General features: G+C 40.3%; 1 protein-coding gene across 1 annotated transcript in view; it reads right to left on the reverse strand.

Moving 5' to 3' along the window:
- LOC140241585 (prominin-1-A-like) overlaps nucleotides 1-26,272 on the reverse strand; it is a 289,128-nt gene that overhangs the window by 97,884 nt on the left and 164,972 nt on the right. Inside the window, exons 18-19 of the mRNA XM_072321318.1 lie at nucleotides 15,836-15,919; nucleotides 109-162 (exon numbers count right to left, since the gene is read on the reverse strand). Of these exons, the coding sequence (XP_072177419.1) occupies nucleotides 109-162; nucleotides 15,836-15,919 (138 nt within the window). The remainder of the gene's footprint in view (nucleotides 1-108; nucleotides 163-15,835; nucleotides 15,920-26,272) is intronic.

Consider the following 26,272-nt stretch of genomic DNA (forward strand, 5'->3'; position numbering starts at 1 on the left):
CCATATGAGGTGGAGGCATGAAAATACTTTCTTGCAAAATCATCACATCAACATGATTTTCATCTACCAATGTTTATTTCTAAGAGAGTTCTGCCATGGATTACTTACTGACAGGTACTGTGTCTTGTTTTCAAGAGCCTTCAAATTAATTTCCAGACGATTCTGCAAAAAGAAAGAGTGGTGTCAAGACCTCATGTCAAAGGAAAGCAGTCATAGAAACACTGTCAAATTTATGCAAATACTGAGTACGTTCTGAAAGAATGTAGGAATGATCATAGTCATATTTGACCAATACATAACTTCAAATTTCTACTTTTAGGAGTTCTAATACAAAAATTGGGCATGATATACACAGTCATAAAAATCAATATCCTACTGCTGCTCTGCTTGGTATCACAGGTTACTTGTATTAGATGCATCTGTAATAAGGTGGTTTGAATGCGTGTGTGATTGTGTGTGTATGTGTGTGTTATTTTTGAGTGGAAATGAAACAAGAGTCCCGCAAGTCTCCTGTTTACCTGATTACCGGAAGTTCACCTTCTATACATTCTTCCAGACTACTGCAATCTTGGGGGCAGTTTAGGGTGCTTCCATGGAGGCATGGTGTCCATTTGCATATTTACTGCTACACTGGTAAAAATATCTTCCAATTACACTGACTATGCAGTTTAAAAATATCACTGAAGGTGATTAATACCCCCGCCCCGTGACGACAGTCTTACCCAAGGAATGATCTTTCCTTGATCTTCTGCCATTTAAATGCCGTTACCATGGCAACGCAGCTTCCGACACGTCCGAAAAATATGTCTTGCACATCTTCCCACCAAGACTATTGTGTGTGCCACATTTCATAAGCTTTTGTCAAAAACTGAGGAAGTAGTTCAATCCACAAGATCTTTCCTTGATCTTCCGCCATTAATATGCCGTTACCATGGCAACGCAGCTTCTGACACGTCCAAAAAATATGTCTTGCACATCTTCCCACCAAGACCAATGTGTGTGCCACATTTCATGAGCTTCAGTCGAATACAGAGGAAGTAGTTCAATCCGCAAGATCTTTCCTTGATCTTCTGCCATTTATATGCCGTTACCATAGCAACGCAGCTTCCGACACGTCCGAAAAATATGTCTTCCACATCTTCCCACCAAGATCAAGGTGTGTGCCACATTTCATAAGCTTTGGTCAAAAAACTGAGGAAGTAGTTAAATCCGCAAGATCTTTCCTTGATCTTCTGCCATTAATATGCCGTTACCATGGCAACGTACTTTCGGGTACTGTCAAAAAATGCGTCTTGCACATCTACAACCAAAGGCACACATCTGTACCAAGTTTCATGGAAATTGAGCAAAAACTGAGGAAGTAGTTTGCAACACAATATTTTCCATCATTTTGGCTCATAATAAGTGAGCTGTTACCATGGCAACATACTTTTTGTCACTGTCAAGAAATGTGTCATGCTGACCTATATCCTAAGACAAACATTCAATATGAATTCCATGAGAATTGGAAGAGCACTGATGAAGCAGTTTTGCCATGAAGCATTTTGCCCTATATTTTACCAATAACATGCCGTTACCATGGCAACGCACTTTTTGCCACTGCGGAAATATGTGTCTTGCACATTAACATATTCAGATGAACATCTGTACCTAATTTCATAAAAATTGATTAAAAACTGTTGGAGGAGTTCGCGACGCAAGATTTGTACCCATTTTTGCCCATAATATGCCGTTACCATGGCAACGTACTTTTGGGTACTGTCAAAAAATACGTCTTGCACATCTACAACCCAAGGCACACATCTGTGCCAAGTTTTATGGGAATCGGTTGAAAACTGAGGAAGTAGTTCGCGACGCAAGATTTGCAACGGACCGACCGCCCGACCGCCCGCTGATTCCTATATACCCCCTTCAAACTTCGTTTGGCGGGGGTATAAAAAAGAAGAAGATTAAAATGTAAAAACAGGCTCCTGATTCAATTCCTGCCCAACTTCTGGATCTACCATAAATAAACATCTGAAAGTACATTCACAATGTATTTATTCAGAGTATTTCTGGTTTCAAACCTTTTGTTTGTGTGTTTGTTTTATTTTCTTTTTGTAAAACATTAAAATGGGGGATTCTGGGGTCCTTGTTATTATATTGTTACCTTAGTGGTAATGCCTGCCAAGTTTGGTGAAAAATTTGACCACGTGTTTTCGAAAAGAAGAAAAAGGAAATGTGTTGGTCCCCTCCCCCAGCCTACTCCTTGAATTGCCATGAACAGACTTAAAACTAAAGTCAGGAATCTACTTACTTTTAACACAAACTGCAAGTGAACAAATGTCTCCATTGTTACAAAATATCTACTACACTCTAGCAATAACACCTGTCAGGTTTGGTGAAAATCTACCATGCCTTTTCAAGAAGATGAAAATGTGAATATTAAGCCCTAACTTGAACCCTTCCCCACCCCCACCCCTGTCACCAATCTACTGTAATACTCATAGCACTGTTAAACTTACCTTATCTCTTCTGGTTCTCGACAGAAAATTCATAAAGATTTCTTAAATTTGAGGGCTTTGCTTCCAACGCTTTGGCTTTAGGGGACCTAAGGTGAAAAATGGTGCCCATTTGTGAAAAGATACATTCTACCACCAAAGCAATAATACCAGCCAACTTTGGTGAACATTTGACTATGCCTTTTTAAGAAGAAGATGAAAATGTAGAATTTAGGCCCTAATTTGGACCCTCCCCCCCCCCCCCACCCCAAGGGGGGCATCCCTGCACCACGAACAAACTGGAAACTACAGCCATAAATGTACTTAATACTCATAGTTTTAACTTAGCTCTATCACTTCTGGTTCCAGACAAAAGTTTTAAAGATTAAGTTTGGGGGTTTGGGCCCCTCTCCCTAGCCCCCAAGAGGGGCATGGCACCAATTCGAACAAATTGAGTCGATACTGCCAACATCTGTGTAGCTGGTCAGTTCTGAGGGCGTGGAGTGAGCTATACAAGCAAATTGTGTGCATGTTGAGGGTCAGTTCCTGCCTTTCTGCTGGTCAGTTAAGAGTTGGCTGTGGACAAGATAAAGGCATTCTGTGAGCACCTCTGCCATATACTGAATTGACAGTCTCGTCGTTGATCCTGCTTGGATAGCTTAGCTCTGCAGGACCTGTTGGACTCATCTTCATCTGGGATGTCCACTTCATTGGCCTATGTGACCTCTGTGGCACCGGGGATGTCCTGGTCTTTTTTGGTCTGAACTTATTGGTTGGATGATGTTCAGCAATAACTAATTGCTGCGAATCTTCAGGGCTCTGTGGCTGGCCATCCAATGGACCGTCTTCGCCCTTGTTTCCTTTCCATCAACGGGGCAGTTCTGCCTGATAAGCACGTGTTTCATCAGGCAGAACTACGTATCTTTTTTCGTCGTCAACCACGTGCTTATCAGCCAGAACTGCGTATCTCCTAGAGATACGCAGTTCTGGCTGATAAACACGTGGTTTATCAGCCAGAACTACGTATCTCGGTCTTTTTTCTGCGGGTTGTCTGTCGGATTTTACCATCCACCCCCTTACTATTCAGCGGATGCAGAGTCAAAACAATGAATATTTTAGATCGAGTACAATTTTTTGAAATATTTGTATTTTATAAAGTCATCATCATTGATTTACATTCAATTTCATTTTATCCATTCATTTGTATGTGTAAAATATCTTGCTTTCCCCAAATGTTGTCAGTCTGTGTTCATGTTTCAGTATTATTTAGCGGCACAAGAAGTACCGCTACATCAAAAGCCTGGCTGCTGCTTGGGTTATTGTTGATCTCATGAAGCATTGCATTTGGATTAAGAATAATATCAGACTAGATGTTAAGCTATATTGTTCATCAAGACTACTAGTACAGGTACTACATTGTAGACCGTCTAGACCGTAGTCTATTCAGGCCTAATGATACACTAGACATCTAGAGACTAGTAAAGCGGTACGTAGGGATCTGCATACGATAGGCCTACTGATCTCATCATTCCTACTCTATGCCCAAAGTAAGAGTATGCCTAGACCCTTTTGGCTGAAGGCCTAAACTCTATTTAAACTAAAGAATACTAGGAGCTAGGCCTGACTAAAAGTTTATTGACAGCTTTATTAGAAATAAAAGAATAGACCCTAGGTCTCGTTTGTGTCGACTCCTACTGTAGGCCTACTACAGTACTAACGTTAGGGTAGTAGGCCTAGTGTTCTAACCGTTACTCTCTACGCAGGCCTAAAACGTACTAGAACTCTCGAACTCTTTCTACTCGATTGTCTAGGTCTATGTAACATACAGACGTCTATTTTGGGGCGTCATTAACAGACTAGCAATATCAATGAAAATTAGTTTCTAGTCTAGACTCTAGATCTAGACTCTATAGTCTATATCCAGGTAGGGGCTAAATCTAGAGCTAGACTGTCTATTGGGGATCTAGGCCTAGTTCTAATGTTACTAATGTTATAGTAGATCTAAGAACAACGAAAAGCCTAACCTGCCTATCTATTTGACTAACGGTAAGTCTATAAAGTCTATAGCCTATCAATGTCTAGTAATACTAATAGTAATACAGTGAAACCCCGTTATAACGAGTTCGGTTATAACGAGGAACCGCTTATAACGAGGTGATCGCGTCGGTCCCGTTTTCCTTTGCGTGTAAACCTATGGCAGAACGATTCGGTTATAACGAGTTCGGTTATAACGAGATTCCGGTTATAACGAGGACAATTTCAATGCATCATGATAAAGAAAAACATAAGCAATTTGATCGGATATAATGAGGTTCCATTTCTTGACTAAATTGCCGCTTTCAAACACGCGACAAACGAAACCCTGAAAACCGAAATCACGCTATCCATGTCTTTTCCGTTTTGCAGAGAACCGTTCCTTTCATGTTTTCTTCTAAATAACGCGATAAGACACAGGAATGCCTTCCGATGTTCCTACTAAATCATTAAACATAATCATTCGATTTTCTTTTCCGCGAGATACGCGTGCGTGATATTAGGGCAGACCACACCGCAACGAGAAATAAAAAAGATAACGCATTCAAAAACTTTTCATGTAGCGACACTTGTGGCCAAAATTGGACAATTGGAATGCGTGTGCAACTCATTATTATATCCTTTCCATTTTTAGTTCCGACTTCCAGTTCTTTTGCTGCTTAGCAAGTATGAGTGTGGATGATCAAAGCCGAAATAATTAATGAAATCATCACGATCCCGTCGGGCGACAGTAGCGTAAAAATAGTTGAATAACGCATGTTAACCTCCTTAATCGGTGTTCAGAAAAAGAAACGAACGCATTTATTAATTTGAATAGATCTGGATTTGTTCATTATCATTTAACAAATGATAATTTAAATATGAGTGTGCATGATTAAAGCCGAAATAATTAATGAAATCATCGCGATCTCGTCGGGTGACAGTAGCGTAAAAATAGTTGAATATACGCATGTTAACCTACTTAATTGGTGTTCAGAAAAAGAAACAAACGCATTTATTAATTTGAATAGATCTGGATTTGTTCATTATTATTTAACAAATGATAATTTAAATATGATTGTGTATGATTAAAGCCGAAATAATTAATGACATCATCGCGATCTCGCCGGGTGACAGTAGCGTAAAAATTATTGTTGAATATTGAAACGCATATTAACCTACTTAATCGGTGTTCGGAAAAAGAAACAAACGCATTTAACAGTTCAAGGATGTACAAAACGCGAAGAGATTTTCGAAAGAAAATAAAGAACGCATTTTTAATCCCGTCGGACGCAACGATCATACATTGTATAAAATTACAGCCGAAATGATTCACGAAATTATCGAATTCCCGCTGGGCTCCAACAGCGTAAAATACCTCTCAAGTTAACGGTAAATAACGCATGTATGTTACTCTGAAATTATCGCGATCTCGCCAGGTGACAGTAGCGTAAAAAATAGTTGAATAAGCATGTTAACCTAAATCAGAAAAAGAAACAAACGTATTTATTAGTTTGAATAGATCTGGGTTTGTTCATTATCACAATTTTAACACTGCATTTCACAATGAAGATTTTTCTTTCTTTCAGAATGGTCTATGAGGTACAGATTTGCGTAAAAAGGATCACAACGTAACCTTCCACATTCAATCCTGTCGCATATTTTTCAAGAACGGATGTACAAAACGCGAAGAGATTTTCGGAAGAAAATAAAGAACGCATTTTTAATCCCTTCGAGCGCAATGATCATATATTGTACAAGATTACAGCCGAAATGATTCATGAAATCATCGCATTCCCCCTGGGCACCAACAGCGTAAAAATACCTCGCAAGTTATGGTAAACAACGCCTGTATTTTACTCTATTTGCGCTGGTGTTAGGAAAAATTAACAAACAAGAATAACAATAAAGAATTATCTCATTTCAACCCCTACTTTTTCGTCTAATTCACAAATAATTTCCCTTTATTATCTCAATAATAATGAACCATAATTGTGTAATAACAACATAAAGGATGGGTATATTCCGATGTCGAGCTTAGGTTTTTCTTTGTTTTTGATGCGTACGGTTATAACGAGGTACCGGTTATAACGAGGTAATATCGCCGGTCCCACAGACCTCGTTATAACGGGGTTTCACTGTATAGATCACAGATCTAGATTTAAGTTTCAGATCTATTTCCAGGGCTAAATGGTTCTTATTTGGCTTTTAACCTGTAGATTCTAGATTCTTCATATTACAGACTTAAAGAATGTCTATACCGAATCAAATCTAGAAAAATAGAAAACTGAGTAAAGACAGAATAACCGGCGATTCAACCTAAGTTAAGTAACGGTAGGCCCCAGTAGTCTCGTAGGCCCCTACTGCACAACTCTACTGGGAGTACCGGTACGGTACCGGTATTAAAAAGTAAACTTGTAAATGTGTTAGTATTGGTCAATTTCTGATGTCTGTAGGATTGGATCGAAAATGCCATCGTTATGGACGGTATCCTAGATATTCATTAAACTTCTCGAGATCAATCCCATAGATCCAAGCCAACTAACCGCTTATTACAATGAAAAACAAAATAAGAAGCTATGGATTACAGATATTGTTGTTCGCGTGACCTACGCTACCGCACAGTACTGTGATGCGCCTTGAACAAGGCTAATACCAATAAAGAGGTCCGCAGCAAGTTATCGCTCTCAGATCAAGACATGGCTTCCCAATCGTGGTCTTTTTGCAACGTTGTTGTGATGGTTTGGGTGCGATCTGCCAGGAATGGAGCGGAACATTTGATTGTCATGATGTGGTGATTGGGTTGAGTCGTGACAAATTGGGACCTTGTCCGGGAAAATGAACAGACAAGCCGTTTTCTTTCGCATGTTCCATGCGGATTGTGGTGAGGACTCTCACGTCTGGTTGTACACGTGTGCTGTAAGTACGTAGTGTATAGCGTCGATGGTGTATAGGCTCATGTCGTATCGGGCCTATGTACCTGCTTGCATGTAGGTTCTGTTAGGCCTCATGCGTTTTGGTGAGGACTCTCACGTTTGGCTGTACACGTTTGTTTTTAGTATGTAGACAAGTGTATAGCGTCGATGACAGGCTTATGTATTGGGCCTGCATTGTTTGCATGTTGGTTTTGACAGGCCACATGCGTTTTGGTGAAGATTTTCACGTTTGGTTGTGCACATTATTGTGTATAACATTTATGCTGCGTAGGCTTTGGCAGTCATTGACTGTGTTTGTAGTTTTCAGACTACATTTTGTGTGAAGGCCTAGTGCAGATTTTGGTGAAGACTCTCACGTTTGGTTGTGCACGTTGTGTATAACATTTATGCTGCGTAGGCTTTGGCAGTCATTGACTGTGTTTGTAGTTTTCAGACTACATTTTGTGTGAAGGCCTAGTGCAGATTTTGGTGAAGACTCTCACGTTTGGTTGTGCACGTTGTGTATAACATTTATGCTGCGTAGGCTTTGGCAGTCATTGACTGTGTCTGTAGTTTTCAGACTACATTTTGTGTGAAGGCCTAGTGCAGATTTTGGTGAGGATTCTCACGTTTTGGACGTTTGTCGTTTTTGCATGAAGGTCTTCTGTAGACCAATTTGGGTGAGGATTCTCACGTTCAGTTGTGTGCGTATATAGTGCATAGCGTGGGTATTGCGCATTGGGCTCGCACGTGTTTTGTAGTCGCAGACGGTCGGTCTAGCGCGTCGTGTGTAGGGCTAGTGCAGTTTGTGAGTGTGCGTATGCTGGATGTGTATGTGTGGGGGCTTGCGTACACATTGGCTACGGGTCACGCCGAATTTTCTGGAAGATTAGCCTCGGTTAAAGGCTTTGATATATTTTCCTTAGTTTGCACAATCGTGCTATGTGGTCGTTTGTAGTGAGTGTGTATACTCATTCTATGTCCTTAGATCACATGCTAATGTGATGCCGTGGTGTTCTGATTGTATGCCTGATTCGAAGGCTTAGGGATTTTGATGTTTTCTGCTTATCGTAGAAAATTTTTGCCTGTTCTGCGCGTGTGACTGGGTTCATGCATACATGTGTACTCATATGCAGTGCATTTCTTTTGTTAAGGCTTTGTAGTTTTGTGAGGATTTGTGACTTCTTGCAAGTTTTGATTTTGATATTCCCACAATGGCTGATGTCGTGCAGAGCTTTATTGATGAACCCACTCAGGAAGGTTTTAATAACCTGAGGAAGGCAGAACTGGTGGAAGTTGCTCAAATTTTAGAAATCCCGATCAAAACATCGGATCGAAAAGCAGAGATCAAGGACACAATTTCGGAGTTTTTTACCAATACTGGTATTTGGCCTGCCTCTTTGTCAGAGGATGAAGCAGGGACAGATGATGGTGAAATTATTACACCTTTGGTAACCCCTGCAGAAAGTGAATTGAAGAAAATTGAGATCCAGCTTCGGATGAAGCAGCTGGAAGTCGAGGCAAAGAAAATAGAACTCGAAATCAAGTCAATCGATGCAAAATCGAATGAACCTTCTTCCAGCAGTTCAGCAAAGTCATCAAAATTTGATGCATTAAGGCAATCTCAGTTGGTGCCGAAATTTCGTGAAGACCGGGTAGAAGAGTTTTTCCAGCACTTTGAAAAAGTGGCTGTGAGTTTAGAATGGCCCAAGGAAGTGTGGCCGACATTGATACAGAGCTCGCTGGTAGGGAAGGCCCAAGAGGTCTATGCGTCTCTCACTATCCAAGAGTGTTCTGACTATGAGAATTTGAAGAGTTCCGTGTTAAGGGCGTACGAGTTGGTGCCGGAAGCCCACAGGCAACTGTTTCGGAATTATAGGAGAAGGGATGATCAGACATTCGTTGATTTTGTGCAACACAAGCAGACCCATTTTGAACACTGGTTAAGGTCGTCTGGTGTTGATGATTTCCACAAACTGAAAGAGTTGGTGTTGTTAGAGGAGGTGAAGAGGTGTGTTCAGCCAGATCAGCGGCAGTACCTGGAGGAAAGGGAAGTGAATGGTGCCAGGAGAGCTGCTGTCCTCCTTGATGAGTATGTGCTTACCCACAAGGGTACTTTCAAACTTTCTTCAAGCAAGAAAGGAGGCCAGGGTGTGCCAAGAAAAGGAGCTGTTGCTCCAAGCATTCCCAAGCCCGATCTTGATCAAAAGCCGAACAAGGCTTGCTTCTATTGCAAGAAGGATGGACATGTGATGTCAGCTTGCTGGAAGTTGAAGAAGAAGCGAGAAAAAGAGGGGATTAGCAACCCCAAAGCATTGCCAGATGCTTTTGCTATCACTCGCACAGAACATCTGCCATCATTTGAACGGGTGGCAGAGAATTACAGACCTTTCATATCTTCAGGGTATGTTAGTTTGACGCCTGATAGTGAGCAGGTTCAGGTTCACATTTTGAGGGATACAGGAGCATCACAGAGTCTCCTGTGTGCAAAGACATTGCCATTTTCGGTTGAATCTTCTGTGAATTCGGAAGTGTTTGTGAGGGGAGTTGAAGGTGGGAGTGTCCGAGTGCCTCTTCATAATATCGAATTGAAGAGCGATCTTGTCAGTGGCTCAGTTGTAGTAGGTATTTTGCCTACATTGCCAGTCGAAGGTGTCACCTTATTGCTCGGCAATGATATCGCTGGAGAGAAGGTTTTGCCTCACTTTCTCCCAAGTAAGACACCCGTGGTTGATGAAGCCACAGAGAAATTGGTTCAGGATATGCCTGATGTGTTTCCCTCATGTGCTGTTACCAGGTCAATGGCTCGTGAACTGGAGAAAGAGGAGCAAGAGGATATCTTGGCTGATATTTTCTTCTCTAGACTTGAAGAGTCTAACAGCAGTGATGATGCACATATGGACCATGGTCAAATGTCAGAGATTTTTCGTCAGAGTCTGGTTGAATTGCAGGGCAAAGACCCTGAAATAGTGCGTCTTGCACAGTCACTTGTACCTGAGGATGAGGAAGTGAATGAAACTGTGAAGTTTTACAAGAGGGATGGTATCTTGATGAGGAGGTGGCGCCCTCCTGATGCCACAAGTGATGAGGATTTTCGAGATATTCATCAAATAGTGGTACCAAAGATGTACCGGAAGGAGATCATATCTCTTGCCCATGAAGCACCATTGGCAGGTCATTTGGGGATCAACAAAACCCAAGAGAAGGTGCTTCGATATTTCTTCTGGCCAGGTTTGCGACATGACGTCGCAGAGTTTTGTCGGTCTTGCCATGTGTGTCAGGTAGTTGGCAAGCCAAACCAGAAGATTCCCCCTGCCCCTTTAAGGCCAATTCCGGCCTTCGAAGAACCGTTTAGTCGGGTCATTGTGGATTGTGTCGGTCCTCTTCCAAGGACAAAGTCGGGTAATCAGTATTTGCTGACGATGATGTGTGCATCTACCCGCTTCCCCGAGGCAATTCCATTACGGACAATTACTGCCAAGAATGTCAGTAAAGCTCTTGTGAAGTTCTTCACAATGGTAGGACTTCCAAAGTGTGTTCAGTCAGACCAAGGGTCTAATTTCACATCCAAAATCTTCCAACAGGTGATGAGTGAGTTAGGTGTAGAATGTAGGAACTCAAGTGCTTACCATCCACAGAGCCAGGGAGCTCTTGAACGCTTTCACCAAACCTTGAAGAATATGATGCGTGTGTACTGCAGTGAGCATGAGAAAGAGTGGGATGAGGGTATTCCTCTCCTCTTGTTTGCAGTTCGAGAATCGGTCCAGGAATCTCTTGGATTCAGTCCTTTCGAGCTGGTCTTTGGGCACTCAGTTCATGGTCCCTTGAAGATCTTGCAAGAAAAGATCTTGGTTGAGCCAGAGTCCAACCTATTGGACTATGTGTGTCAGTTCAAGGATAGACTTTCTTGTACTCGTGAATTAGCTGCAGGTCATCTGAAGGCAGCTCAGTCTAACATGAAGAGACTGTTTGATCGGAAGGTGAAAGAAAGGCATTTTGAGCCTGGTTCTAAGGTTCTTGTGTTGCTCCCTCTTCAAGGAGATGCCTTGAAGGCTAGATATGCAGGGCCGTATGTGGTTGAGAAAAGAGTGAGTGATGTCAATTACATCATCCTGACACCTGATAGGAGGAAGAGGAGAAGACTCTGTCATGTCAACATGCTAAAGGAGTATGTTGAAAATGTAGAAGAGGCTAATGAAAAGCCTGTTGCTACGGTTGGAATCGGTTGTGAAGTGGATGGTGAAGACAGTGAGAGTGATGATGTGGAAATTCCGCAGTTGATGTTGAAGAATTCTGAGGTGTTAGCAAATCTATCTGACACATTATCTCATCTTCCAGGAGTAGAGAGAGCTCAGGTGATGGATGTAGTCCATGAGTATGAACACCTTTTCAGTGATGTACCAGGTCGTACTAGTGTGGTGGTGCATGATGTTGATGTGGGGGACTCCTCCCCTGTCAAGCAACACCCATATCGTGTGAATCCATTGAAAATGGATGTTCTGAGGAAGGAAGTTCAATACATGCTTGAACATGACCTTATTGAGCCCAGTAAGAGTGGATGGAGTTCTCCCTGTGTGTTGGTTCCAAAGCAGGATGGTTCTTTGCGTTTCTGTACGGATTACAGGTTGCTCAATTCGAAAACAAAGTCAGACTCGTACCCTTTGCCCCGCATCGATGATTGTATTGATCGCGTAGGGAATGCCAAATACGTCAGTAAGTTTGACCTTTTGAAGGGGTACTGGCAGGTTCCCCTCAGTGAAAGAGCGAAAGAACTGTCTGCATTCGTGACTCCTGACGGATTCTTCCAATACAAAGTGATGCCGTTCGGGATGAAGAACGCGCCCGCTACATTCCAGAGACTCATCAACACCGTCACGTCTGGCTTGGTGGGATGCGAGGCGTATCTCGACGACATCATAGTGTACAGCCATACATGGGAGGACCACCTTCTGAGAGTCAGAGCACTGTTTGACCGCTTGACCAGTGCCAACCTTACGGTGAACTTGAGGAAATGTGAGTTCGCCCGAGCAAAAGTCGTGTTCCTGGGTCACATTGTGGGACATGGTTCCGTCAAGCCTGTTGAAGCAAAGGTGGAGACGATCCTGAATTTTCCCCGCCCACAGAGTAAGCGAGAGCTGAGACGATTTCTGGGCATGACTGGCTATTATCGGAAGTTCTGCCATAATTTCGCTGATGCTGCAACACCGCTCACCAACATGTTGCGGAAAGATTCGCAGTTCGAGTGGTCAGATGACTGTCAAGTTGCTTTCAACCGGCTGAAGGCAATGCTAGCGAGTTCTCCGGTTCTTGCAGCGCCGAACTTCGACAAGCAGTTCATTCTTATGGTGGACGCGAGTGACACAGGAGGAGGAGGAGCCCTGATGCAGAAGGACGACAACGGAGTTGACCATCCCGTCGCGTACATGTCCAGAAAATTCAACAAACATCAGCGACGGTACTCCACTGTCGAGAAGGAGACGTTAGCGCTCGTCATGGCTCTTCGTCATTTTGACGTGTACCTGAACACTACAAAGTATCCAGTGCTGGTGTACACAGACCACAATCCGCTTGTGTTCCTGTCGCGAATGAGGAACAAAAATGGACGCCTAACCAGATGGGCGCTAGTGCTACAGGAGTACAACCTCGTGATACAGCACGTACGTGGAAAAGACAATGTCATTGCAGACGCTTTGTCCCGTGGATAAGATAGAAGTACGCATATTTCCACGGATAGGACAAAAGGACACAGATGTGCTTATTATCCATAGATAATAAGACTGGTAATGACTTGGAAACATGAACAATACGAGACAAAAGAAATGTGTTTCCATGCATTTGTAAGAAAATTATATTTCTCATGTTGAAGAAAGAGTGTTATTGATTGCTTTGAAATGATGACACAAACATTGTGTACACTGCTTTAATTTATTCTTTTTGTTCTTGTCTGCAGGGAAAAAGACAGCATGTTTTCCAAATGGTCATGATTTTTGCACCAAAACAGGGCAAAATCATTTCAAGTGATATAGCATGAGTTTTGCTATGTTTTATGCTTTATATGGTGAAGAAAGGGGTTTTCAGTAATACAGCATATTTTGATACAGGGTATAATGTAGACATTGTATTAATTGGAACTGCAAATTAAGTTGCATTGCTGTTTGCAAAAAGCACACACAAGCACACAAAAGCTGTTGTTGCATTTTTTTCAAATGCTTAATCTGCAAGAGTTGGAATTTGTGGCATCACAGAATTGACCAATTATACACATTTTCCATAGCATAGATATCGACTGAGTGAAATTATGACACTATGATATTCATAATGTTGTGAATGTGTAAGGTTCATGAGACCATACAGGTGTACAGACATAACCAGGTTATATTCATGTGATATCTTGTTTCAGAAACAGAGAGAGTATAACAGGTGTTCATAATTGCATTGTTTTGCTATACGCTAGTCACTGTACATGCATTTATTGTCTTGAGGAACAAAGCTTTACGGTATTTGAACAGAAGTGTCAAGAAATTAGAAATGTAGAGATGTTTGTCAGACCAAACAGTTGAGCTGAACGCGTTGTTATGTCAGTTTTCATCAAAGGTCAGATTGCTACAAGCTCACCATGTAAAAATGGTTACTAAGTATAGTGAATGGAAGATTACTTCTGTTATTGGTGACATAATACAACAACAAAACCGTATAAAGTTCAGTATTCAACCTGCATGATTGTCAGAGTATGCAGGTTAATCAGTGATATGTGTAGCGGTTTTTCTCAAGCATATGCACATCAAGCTAAGAGAGAAGTTTGATATGTCCATACTTATGGTATATTGTTTCATGATACAATTACAGTGTATTTTGTTCTGAACCAGCAGCATTTCTTAGATTTCGACTAGGTGTTGAAATGTTTGGCCATTTGATACTCATAAGCATTTCAGGAAAGCTAAAGAGAATACATGTTTCATGATTTATGACCAAGCAGAAAAAAAAAAAAAAAAGAAGAAAAGAAAACAAGGAATGTTGTGGTTGTAAAGTTTTGCGCGTATACGCACATGCTTGTTCCGAGCAGGTAGTGGATCTATATTTAGACTTAGCCTACGCTCAAGAAAGGTTTTGATAAGGCTCATTAAGTCTGAGCTTGTTTATGTGAAGAATCCACTTTAGTGTATGAACACACAACTGTGCATTTTTATGTATCGTGTTTCGGAACATGTTTGTAACGACTGTTTGCAGTTTGACTGGAAAGTTCTTCCATAACTTCCCGTCTTAAGGGGGGAGATGTGATGCGCCTTGAACAAGGCTAATACCAATAAAGAGGTCCGCAGCAAGTTATCGCTCTCAGATCAAGACATGGCTTCCCAATCGTGGTCTTTTTGCAACGTTGTTGTGATGGTTTGGGTGCGATCTGCCAGGAATGGAGCGGAACATTTGATTGTCATGATGTGGTGATTGGGTTGAGTCGTGACAGTACATTGATTTCACGTACACTAACAATGGACATGTGCTGCAGTACTAAGTAGGCCTAAAGTTGACTGGAGCGTGATGTCAGACAAGATGCAAACTATAATGTTTGTTAGATCTAGAAATGCTCTAGGCTTAAAAAACACTAGATTGTAGCAAAGCTTAATAGTAAGGCATACCGCCTATTGACCTGTTTTGAAGCCTGCCAGTCTATGAAGGGAAAGAAAGTGGCAATTTCCCCCAAGAGTAACAAGGGTTATTGCTTTTGGATCCATTGCTTTAGCGTGACTGCATCGTGTACAATACTCCGTAGCCGTACGACGTGTCTAGCTAGCTAGGCACTGCTAGCTTGAACGCGCAGCGCGTTCGTCACTTCCAAGGTCGCGCACGCGCGTGTTAAGATATACCATGTCCGTGCGGGATGCAAGAACACCTTGGTCCAAGCGTTGTCGTAAGTTGACTTACGCAGTTCTGCCTGATTAACATTGGAAAATTCATTTCGTATCTCGACTTATGCAGTTCTGCCAGATTAATCTCCCTCTCTCCTCAGGAATTTTGCCAAAATTACTTTCTAAAAATAACTTTCTGTACCGAATCACAACTTATTTTTTGGCCCACTTGAAAGAGCATGAGAAAAAACACACAATACACTCAAAACCTGAAAATCGACCAAAATTGACTTAGGGAGTTCTGCCAGATTACGGCTGATCTACCAGAGAACAATTTCGAAGCTCTCACGCGCCACCCACACACCTGACATGCAGGTCACACGAAATACAGGCAAGTAGAACGTACAGTAACTAGACACAGGTGATACTCCCCAAAATCCTTGTCTGCCAGCAGAAATTATCCTGCGTGCTGGAGAATCCCTACACGCAACAAGCCCACATAGCTTGCCTGGAAAGGTGTGACAGGGCATTAACAGATTTCATTTACCTGCCAGGGCAATGTTAGTTTGCAGTGTTGACTTACCACATTCATTTGCATAGGATGAACATTGTTGTACCTCAGAGATTCAAGCATTCTGGATCGAGTGTCCAACTGATCTTGCAGTGTCTGGTTTTGATGAAACATAATATTTATGAGAATTCTTTTAATTATTTTTTATCTTTATAGAATTACACTGCAAATTAAAATGTATGCCTATTTTTGTATCATTGTTTGCACCACGATTTGTTTCACAAAGCTACTAAGGAAGCAATAGATGCTTGCAAGCAAGCCACAGTGGATCAACTGCTTTAATTCTTACTGGTTTTTGTTTGCAGATTGGCACACATATTCTTCACCAATGCGCACAGACACCTGGAAACTGAATGAACAGAACACTAGTATGTCACTTATCTCCTTAATCCTATTTCTGTCATATACGCCGTAGCCAGACTGCTCAGACATTTTGCAGTGCGCAGACACAAGATTGTTGATGGCCATTTCTGATTATTATTGACATCAATGTGTCATGTTATATATCATTTAAAAGCTTATGGTCTAAACTTTCATATTACATAATAATCTGAGTGAGGGCGCCCTTAAATTTTAAGTAGGACGCCCTCTTATGTCACATAATTATCATTGCAGACTTACTTCTACATGTTACCACCTCATTTTTCCACATAACATGCCCTTGCATCACAAAAAGGTCTCACAGATGTTGTAGAGAATTTATTCAGCTTTTAGATGATATGATTTTTTCATCAATAGCATCAGTACTTTTCATTTTATGAACAAATGTCTGTGGCAATTACAACCTAGATTTCACACATTTTGTGTAATTTCTGATTTTGTGAGTGATGTTGGCCTGAAAGTAGACAAAGCGAGTTCTGTATCTTGTCAAGCTGAAAATACAAATTGAAATGTGCTTTTTCTTTAAAATTTATATTAATCTTGTCCTATGATAACGCCAAAATGATAAGATAATCTAAGGATAAAAAGTGTTATTGAAAATATTCAGACTTCGGAGTGTCCATGCATTCCAGTTGATCATATGCTAGTCTACGACTTTCTGCACTCTCCTTATTGAAACAAAATTAACATTCACAGCAGTCATTTTCTTTATGATAAACATGCATTGAACTGAAGTTTCGCATAGTGATGGTTTCATTATGTAATAAACAGTCAAACATACCCCAACATCAAGACTGTACAGCTTCAGGCAGCCAGCAGGAGGCTACTGTAACCCTATTGCTCCTTACACCTGCCCTGCTGGCCCCATTGCACTGCTGTTAGTGCTGAGTAAACAGTTACTACTGCTGCACTGAATGTGCAGCGTTCATCTATTCTTCAGATCATTTATGAGGCCTATATTACTGGAACTATACCCCTTCACAGAATTCAGAGATGTTGAAATCCCTAATCTGAATGTTTTTACTTCATATTCTACTATTTTGACTTAAAGGGAAGGTAAACCCAAAGAGCAATGTGGATTGAGTGAAAGCAGCAACATTAGTAGAACACATCAGTGAAAGTTTGAGAAAAATCGGACAATCGATGCAAAAGTTATGAATTTTTAAAATTTTGGTGTTGGAACTGCTGGATGAGGAGACTACTAGAGGATATGACGTATGAGTGGACAACAATACAAAGAAAATATAAAGGATATTCAACAAAAATTCACTTTTCTAGAATTATGAAAGAGCAGTGGACCAACCGCTTTCAGAAAGCAGGGGGAATAATTGCTACCCTTAACATATGTCAATATCAAGTTGATGGAATTTGTAATTTTCATGAAAAATGGATTTTTGTAGTATTTTCTTTATATTTTCTTGATATTGTAGTCCACTCATACGTCATAACCTCTAGTAGTCTCCTCATCCAGCGGTTCCAACACCAAAACTTTAAAAATTCATAACTTTTGCATCGACTGTCCGATTTTCTTCAAACTTTCACTGATGTGTTCTACTAATGTTGCTGCTTTCACTCAATCCACATTGTTCTTGGGGTTTATCTTCCCTTTAAATAAGATAGATGAAAATTGACTAATGTGTACGATCTTTTCATCGAACACGGCGATCTCTATTACAGTCCCACATATACATATTCGTGTAAGTTCTCAGCACAAGAAGCCTATGGCAAAACTGTACACAATACATTGCAGTCTGAATGCAAATAAACATGGGCGGGGCCACCACAATATCTTGGATTTTGAGAAGGCTTTCCTGATTGGCTGAAGGTGGGGAAGCTTTTTTCAAACTGGATATTGTTTCCTTACACTGTTAGCCAATCACAAATGAGTTTATATAGTGGTAGTGTCATAGCCTTTGAAGTAATCTGTCAATCAAAATAGGGCCGATTATATCGGCCGAAGCATTTCAATGGCAGGCTTTGGGCCAATTTAATCGGCCCTTGACACAGATAGGGTTAATCCCTGTGGTGTCACTGTAAGTGGGATTCACATTGACATGAATCAGCTGGATACAAATTTTACACTTTGCATTGCGATCCAAATCTTAAGATTTTTGCTAGTGTAAACACACAAAAAAATGTATGTTGTTACCATGGCAATGCATTGTTCATTGCCCACTGTTAGCCACATGTGCCATAGTCAAGTTCTTATAAACTGAGTAAGATATTATAAACTGGCAATTTCTATGATTTTCATTAAAGCAAGAGACCCAAGGGTCTCGCGCTCACCTGAGTATCGCAAGTTTACCTTCCATGCATTTTTTGCAGTTTCTTACCTGAGAACATTGGAAACTTGGGGCAGGGGGCAGCTTTGAGAGCTGGGGGCATGGTGTCCATTTGCATATTCCATCACACTCAGTCTGGTAAAAATTCCTGCCAATTACACTGTACTTTATAGAAAGTTGGACTTTGCAGTTTAGAAAAAAAAAATAATGAAAGCTCTATCATTTCTGATTCCAGATAAAGATACTATTGAATATTCCTTACTTTAAGAGGCTTCCTGGGGCCCCAAGGAAAGCATGGTGTCCATTCAAACATATTGAGATCCTATCCCCCTAGGAATGCTACTTGCCAAGTTTGGTGAAAATCCATTATGTTGTTTTCAGCAAGAGATGAAAATGTAACAATTTAGGTTTGCATTTGGATCCCTCCCCCCCTCCCGACTCCAAGGGGAGGGGGGGGGGGGCAGCCCTGGATCTGCAATGAACAAACTTGAAACTGCAGTCATCAATGTACAAACTCATGGTTTCAATTTTGCTTTACTACTTTTGGTTCTGAAGGAAAAGATTTGTGAATATTCCTTAATGTTGGGGGGGGGGGGTGATTGGGCCCCCTAGGGGCCCCCAAGGGGAGCATGATGCCCAGTTTGACAAATTGAGATCTTAACCCCCTAGCATGCTACCTGCAAAGTTTGGTGAAAATTCATCATGGGGTTTTCAATAAGATAAAAATGTACAATTTAGGCCTCATCAGGACTCCCCCCCCCCCGGGACAGAGATGGGGGGGGGGGGGGCACCCCTGATTTTGAAACTACAGTCATCAATGTACTAACTCATTGTATTGACTTAGCTGTATCACTTCTGGTTCTAGAGAAGAAGATTTTTTTTTAATGTTCCTTAATCTATTATATAATATATATATATATATTTTTTTAATTTTTTTAATTTTTTAAAATTTTTTTATATTTATTTATTTATTTATTTATTTATTTATTTATTTTTTTTTTGGGGGGGGGGGGTTGGGGCCCTTCAGGGGGCCCCAGTTGGGGCATGGTGACCATCTGAATAATTGAGATCCTATCCCCCTAGGGATGCTCTACCTGCCAAGTTTGGTGAGAATCAGTCGTGGCGTTCTCAAAAGAAGATGAAAATGTAAAAAGTTCACACACGATGCATCACGGCTGCCGGACGAAGAGCGATTGCAATAGCTTACTTGAGCCATCGGCTCAGGTGAGCTAAAAATGTTATGACGATGGCAACACAATGTTTGACATTAACAAAAAATGAAGTTTGCTCAACTATATATCATAGCGGTCACATGTGCCAAATTTCAAGTCAAATTCTCAAAAGCTTATTATAGGGAGTTAGATGAATTCACAATATCATTGTATGATTTTCATTCAAAATATGTTGTTACCATGGCAACACATTTTTCAACAATGACAAAAGAGAAATTTTGTGCATCTAGGTAGTATAGTGGTAACATGTGCCAAATTTGAAGCCAAATGCTCAAGAACCAAGAGAGATAGCTGAATCCAAATTTTTGCATGATTTTCATTAAACGCAGTACTGTTACCATGACAACACATTGTTCAACAATGATGATAGATGAAGTTTGCACATCTTTGTGTTTGTACTATAGTGGCCACATGGGACAAATTTCAAACCAAATGCTCAAAGACTGAGGGAGTTAGCTGAATGCACACTATTTTTGTATGATTTTTCATTCTAAATATGCTGTTACTGTGGCAACACATTGTTCAACAAAGACAAAAGTTTAAGTTTGCACATCTACATACCATAGTGGTCACATGTGCCAAATTTCAAGCCAACTGCTCAAAGACTGAGAGAGTAAGCTTAATCCACAATATTTTTGTAATACATGCTTTTCAGTGAAAAAAAAACCAAACTGATACCATGGCAATGCATGCACCGATGACGAAAGATTAACTGAATCCACAGTATCTTTGTATGATTTTCCTTCAAAATATGCTGCTACCATGGCAATGCATCGTTCAACATTAAAAGAAGATGTGTTCTACTCGCCTGCATACTGTAGTGGTCACATGTGCCAAAATTCAAGTCAAATACTCAAAAACTCAGGGAGTTAGGTCCATCAACATACAGATTTACATGTATTCACACACAAAAAAAGGTGTCTTGCACAACTACACATTACATTGATCATATGTGACCGTGCACCTCAAAACGAACATAAAGTCGCACACACTGATTTTGCGTGAGGATTTAAAATAAGTGAAATGGGTCAACCTTGCCGAACTTGACTTTTTCATATTTTCTGAAAGAGCGGGTCTTCTTTTACATTATGCTAAAATTTGGTATCATAAAACGGGCAGATAAGTGTGTTTTTTTAGCAGTTTATCTCGAACATTTTGGTAGAATAGTGTGATTAGGTGTGTCTTTAGAATCCCTTTTTCATTACTGAAAAACCTTGTCCACACTCTTCACTTTCAACTCTAATAACTTTTGAAAGGATAGTGCTACTGCTTTGAAAGTTGGCATTAATTATGGACAGAATGTGTTAATGAGGCATGCTTAATTTCAGTTTAATCTGATAATCCCTTTATTGTTGTTACTCTGGTGGTTTACTTCCTGTTTTTTGTCCCATTCATCGCACAGCCAGCTCGATTTTGTAAAGATTAAGCGCTTGAATAGACACTGTACTTCAGAGCCTCTTTTCTCAGTTCACACTTTTCCTGAGTTTTTGCTTTCTTTCCAATATTTAGATAGGTTAGGAGAGTTCATTTGATTAGAGTTATACATCATTTTAAAGCTTACAGTCTGCTCTTTCAGAATGTGGTCTTAACTAAAAATTCATGTCTGGCGACTTTTTGTTTGTTTTGAGGTGCAGGGTCACATATATGCCAAATTTCAACTGAATTGCTATAAAACTGAGAGAGTAGTTTGATTCACAACATTTTGTAAGATTTTTATGAAATTTGCCATTGCCATGGCAATGCATTATGCAATTCTAATGAAAAAGGTGTCTTGGACATCTATCTTTAATAACAGTCACACATGCCAAATTTGAGGTCAATTTCTCAAACAAGAGACCCGGGGATCTCGCGCTCACCTGAGTATCGCAAGTTCACCTTCCACGTGTTCTTGTAGACTCCTACCTGAGAACATTGGAAACTTTAGTCCATGGGCCAGGCCAGATATTGGTACCATCTGAGGTGGCAAAACCTTTTTGGTGTCATTTTGTTTGTCGGGCATAGATATGCTTATCAAGCTATGATAGCATTTCCAAATGAGTAGCTTAGTCCTAATAAATGAATTTTTAACCCGTTTGGTTTCGCTGTTATATCCCTTTACTTCTGAATCGAAACTAACCGCTATAGAAAGAAGAGCACTGTCTTCTGTATGTCCACAGGTGTTCTGTTGTAAACGCGGTGCGCTTAGTCTTTATTCAAGGCAGCGAAGGGAATATCCAAGGGTTATGATGTCCACAGCGCTTAGTCTTTATTCAAGACGACGTAGGGAATATCCCAAGCTAATGATACAGTGTATATCCCTTTATCTAAAAAGCAAACAAAAAAACAATTCCTAGTGGATTTTGCCGTATTTTTCAATTATTCATCATTTTCCGGTGAAAACGCTAATGCCACGCCACTGTCGCTTTATTTCCATCCAACAATGAAAGATAATGCAGAAACAATGTACCGGTACACTATAATACATTATAATAAATAATACTGTACATGAGCAGAGTGATTTTTGTTTAAAACTGATGTATTTGTTGAAAGGGTAGTGTAAAAACAGTAAAGATAATCCCTTTTATTAGGAACTTTAGATATGATAACATCCACAAGGAATTGCTTTTTTGTTTGTTTTTTAGATAAAGGGATATACACTCTATCATAGGCTTTGGATATTCCCTTCGCCGTCTTGAATAAAGACTAAATGCACCGCGTTTAGCTCTGGACAGCATCACCCTTTGCCCGGAAAAGGAAAATTTAAGTCATTTTTTATATGATTGTCCGAAATATTTGATAGAGAGAGCCATGTTGATCGCAGACATTGGAGGCATAGATCAATGGGATATCAGAAAAGTATTATCCACAAAAAATGTTGATCATTTGAGGGCACTAATCTCATATGTGAAGAGAACAAGAAGGTTTTCCAAAAGACTTATATAAGTCTAATAAAGTTATACAGATAATTATCTTTCGAGTTTTATTTAATTTAGATTTGCACACTGCACAACCGGATGTTTGCTTATTACATAATGAAAAAAAAAATGAATTATTTGTAAATTATATGTTTATTTAATGGAAAGTATATATGAAATAATATCATAATTTTGATGTTTATATGTCGCATTCGGGAGTCTGCTTGTGCACAATATATGCGTTGGCCAGAGGGTCCTGAGTGCGGCAAATGAGGGATCTAGGTCTGTGTGCGCGACCGAGAAGCCTGCTCAATGCAACGAGCCGGGCTGATCAGAGTTTGCCATCAGCATGCACCAGAACTTATTTGCCCCAACCGTATAACAGCAGACACATAGCTCGCATAAAAATGATAGTAAAAAGTTATTTGTTATTTATTATATGTAAAATAATGATATTATAAAGATAAAGGCGTAAATATTCATATTTGAATGACGCGCCTCAAATACAAAAACAACAACAAAACAAGCTCTGGACAGCATCACCCTTTGGATATTCCCTTCGCCGCCTTGAATAAATACTAAGCGCACCGCGTTTACAACAGAACACCTGTGGACATACCATGAGCTCCATGGACATACAGAAGACTGTGCTCTTGTTTCTATAGCAGGGCTGCCAACTCTCACACATTGAGCGTGAGACTCACGCAATTCAACCAATTTTGACTGTCTCACTCTGATAAACGAAATCTCACGCTGAACCCCCAAAATGGAATGTACATGACTACAAAAATAAATATATCTCTAAATTCTCTGATATTCCGAATATCGATATGCCCAAGCCCAAAATTTTGAGATTTTCCCGCGCGGGTGTAAAGCTTAACCAATAATAATTGTTTTCGGTTCGCGCGCAAAGACGAGCTATTGGATTACGATTGGTTTCTACCTATACCACTTGAGCGTAGCTTGTACTTTTGGCAAATTACAGTACATGTATGGCTTTGACGTGTGCTTTACATCGCTTTACATACACTGAATGTGTACGTAGTACGTATGTACATACGGCCGCACAGCAGGTCGCCAGGCGCTAGCCAGGAGGTCGCTCCGCTCGCTCCCTCGCAGTGTCTCACGCCAAACTCTCACTCAAGGTTGGCAGCCCTGCTATAGCGGTTGGCCTCGATTCAGAAGTATAGGGATATAAAAACGAGACCAAATTGGTTAAAAATTCATTTATTAGGACAACTATGTAGTTGGGGAAAAAACATTAGGAGGTTTGGGCCCCCTGGGGCCCCAAGGAAAGCATGGTGCCCATGCACTTTGAGATCCCAACCCCCTAGGAATGCTACTTGCCAAGTCTGGTGAAAATCTATTATGTTGTTTCAGCAAGAAGATGAAAATGTACAATTTAGGTCTGCATTTGGATCCCCCCATGACTCTAAGGGGGGGGGGGGGGGCAGCCCTGGATCTGCAATGAACAAACTTGGAACTAAAGTCATCAATGTACAAACTCATGGTATTAACTTTGCTTTATAGTACAGTCTGCTATGTTGAAATATTGGGTCCCGTGAGATTTTCGTGCCAAAATTGATTTATTTAGCTTACTTGGTCAATTTGGGGGTGCTGAATCCAAAAAACTTTGGTTCCATTTTTTTCGACCACGCCTTCAGCCGCCATTTTGAATTTCAAAATGGCCACCATAGCAAACTGTATTTCTATCCAATTTTCATAATGTGAGCATCATAGAAGGTTTAAATTTGATGCAAAAAGCATGTTTATGATGTCAGACATTCTGATACACCATTTTCTGATATTGTAGATTGTTTTGATACAAGTTTTTAGGCAGCCATCTTGAAATTCAAAATGGCCGCCGTAGCTAAATATAGTTTTACCCATATCTCAGGTTGTAAGCATTATGGAAAGTATAAAGTTGGGTCAAAAAGTATGCTTATGATGTCAGACATGCTAATATATACATTTTTAAAAAATGATGAATCATTTTTGTTGGCGGCCATCTTGAAATTCAAAATGGCCACCATACCAAATGTAATTGGGTCTGTATCTCATTGCGTATGCAATTTGTAAGGTTCTAATTTGGGGCAAAGAGCATGCGTATGCTATCACACATTTTGAAACATCTTCTTCTGAAACGATGGTTCATTTTGATATTATAGGTCGCCATCTTGAAATTCAAAATGGCCGCCATACCAGAATGTATATTTTGACCCATATCTCATGTTGTAAGCAATACAGAAAGTTCACATTTCGGGCATAAACCGGGCTCATGATGTTGAGCATTCAGATGCACTTTCCCCCTCCCTGAAATTGCAGATCACTTTCGAGGCTGCCATCGTAACATTCAAAAGGGCTGCTTTTAACAGCAAATATTTCTGGTTACAAGTGACGTTTATGCATATCAATGTTTATGGTAACATACAGTGTACATTCTTTGAAAACACACACATGTAGGGTCTATACATTCTGTAAAATTGGATTATTCGTATTCGTAATCAGGATGAATTTCGACCATATTTGATGCTCTAAGATCTTTAAACTGCAAGCTCAAGCATGCTGGAGCACTCATGTGTAAGTCAATCACTCCTGTGAATGTGCTGTAGGTACGCTGCCATGTTGAAATGCAAAATGGCTGCATGAGAAACATTCCTTTAAAAGTATTGTGTTTGGGTAAAATTTGTGAATGGCAAATCATGTGATTCTGGTGTCAAAACAAATGACTTTCAAAAGTACCTCCTAATAACTGTGTCTAAGTGACTAAATGCCCCATTTAGACGATTTGGTTGTAGAGCTTACAATATTAGCCCTATACTCTAAAAATTCATGGGATAGTCACTTAGAGAATGTCTTCTAGGCTCATTCCCTGCATGTATTTTTAAGAATTGGTTCTAAATTCTTCCAGAAACAATAACTTTTGCATTTCTTGCTATATGAGCATGATAATGAATTCCGTGGCTACCGCTGGTGTAGGAAGCTCAAAGCATTTAATATGCATATCCTATGGAAATAGCTACATCATTGTACAATGCAATTCCCCTGTAGTAGAGGCACAAATTAGGTTGTGGAAGTTTATGAGGTTTGTTCCCTGGATGTGTTGTATCATGACGCTACAAGGGTAAAGCGGGAGATTGTCCTGATTGAAGTCATCCACGCTCAACTTCTGGACTGAGGCATGGACAGTGTCAATGCACATTCTGCATTATTCAAGGCTTAGATACTTCTAGGCCCATTTGCTCTTTGAGACATCCTCAAATTTTCAACTTCAGCCAGCACCATGAAAAACATGAAAAAGCAGACTATGAAATTATGAGATGAAGAGTGATTGTAGAATTACTTAGAACTTATACCTTCCCATAATTGTATCGTTCAGCAATGACTAGGTAATGACAGGTCTATCAGACTGTAGAACCAGTAGAAATGTTAAGAGAAGTTGGTAATCCTCTCAAGCTTAATGACTTTGGATCCAGTCTTACATGGTGTATTTTAATTGCAAGAGCTGAATGTCTGGCCTTTAATTCTTTCAGATACAAATTCTTAGTACAGAACATGAAAACTGCCCATTTCATCTTTTCCTAGACTATCCCCCTTGAATGTTTCCGATACTTGATTGCCAAACGCCACATTCATCATCTTCAATGCAGTGACAATTTT

Source organism: Diadema setosum, chromosome 18, assembly GCF_964275005.1.
Source record: "Diadema setosum chromosome 18, eeDiaSeto1, whole genome shotgun sequence".
Lineage (NCBI taxonomy): Eukaryota > Metazoa > Echinodermata > Echinoidea > Diadematoida > Diadematidae > Diadema > Diadema setosum.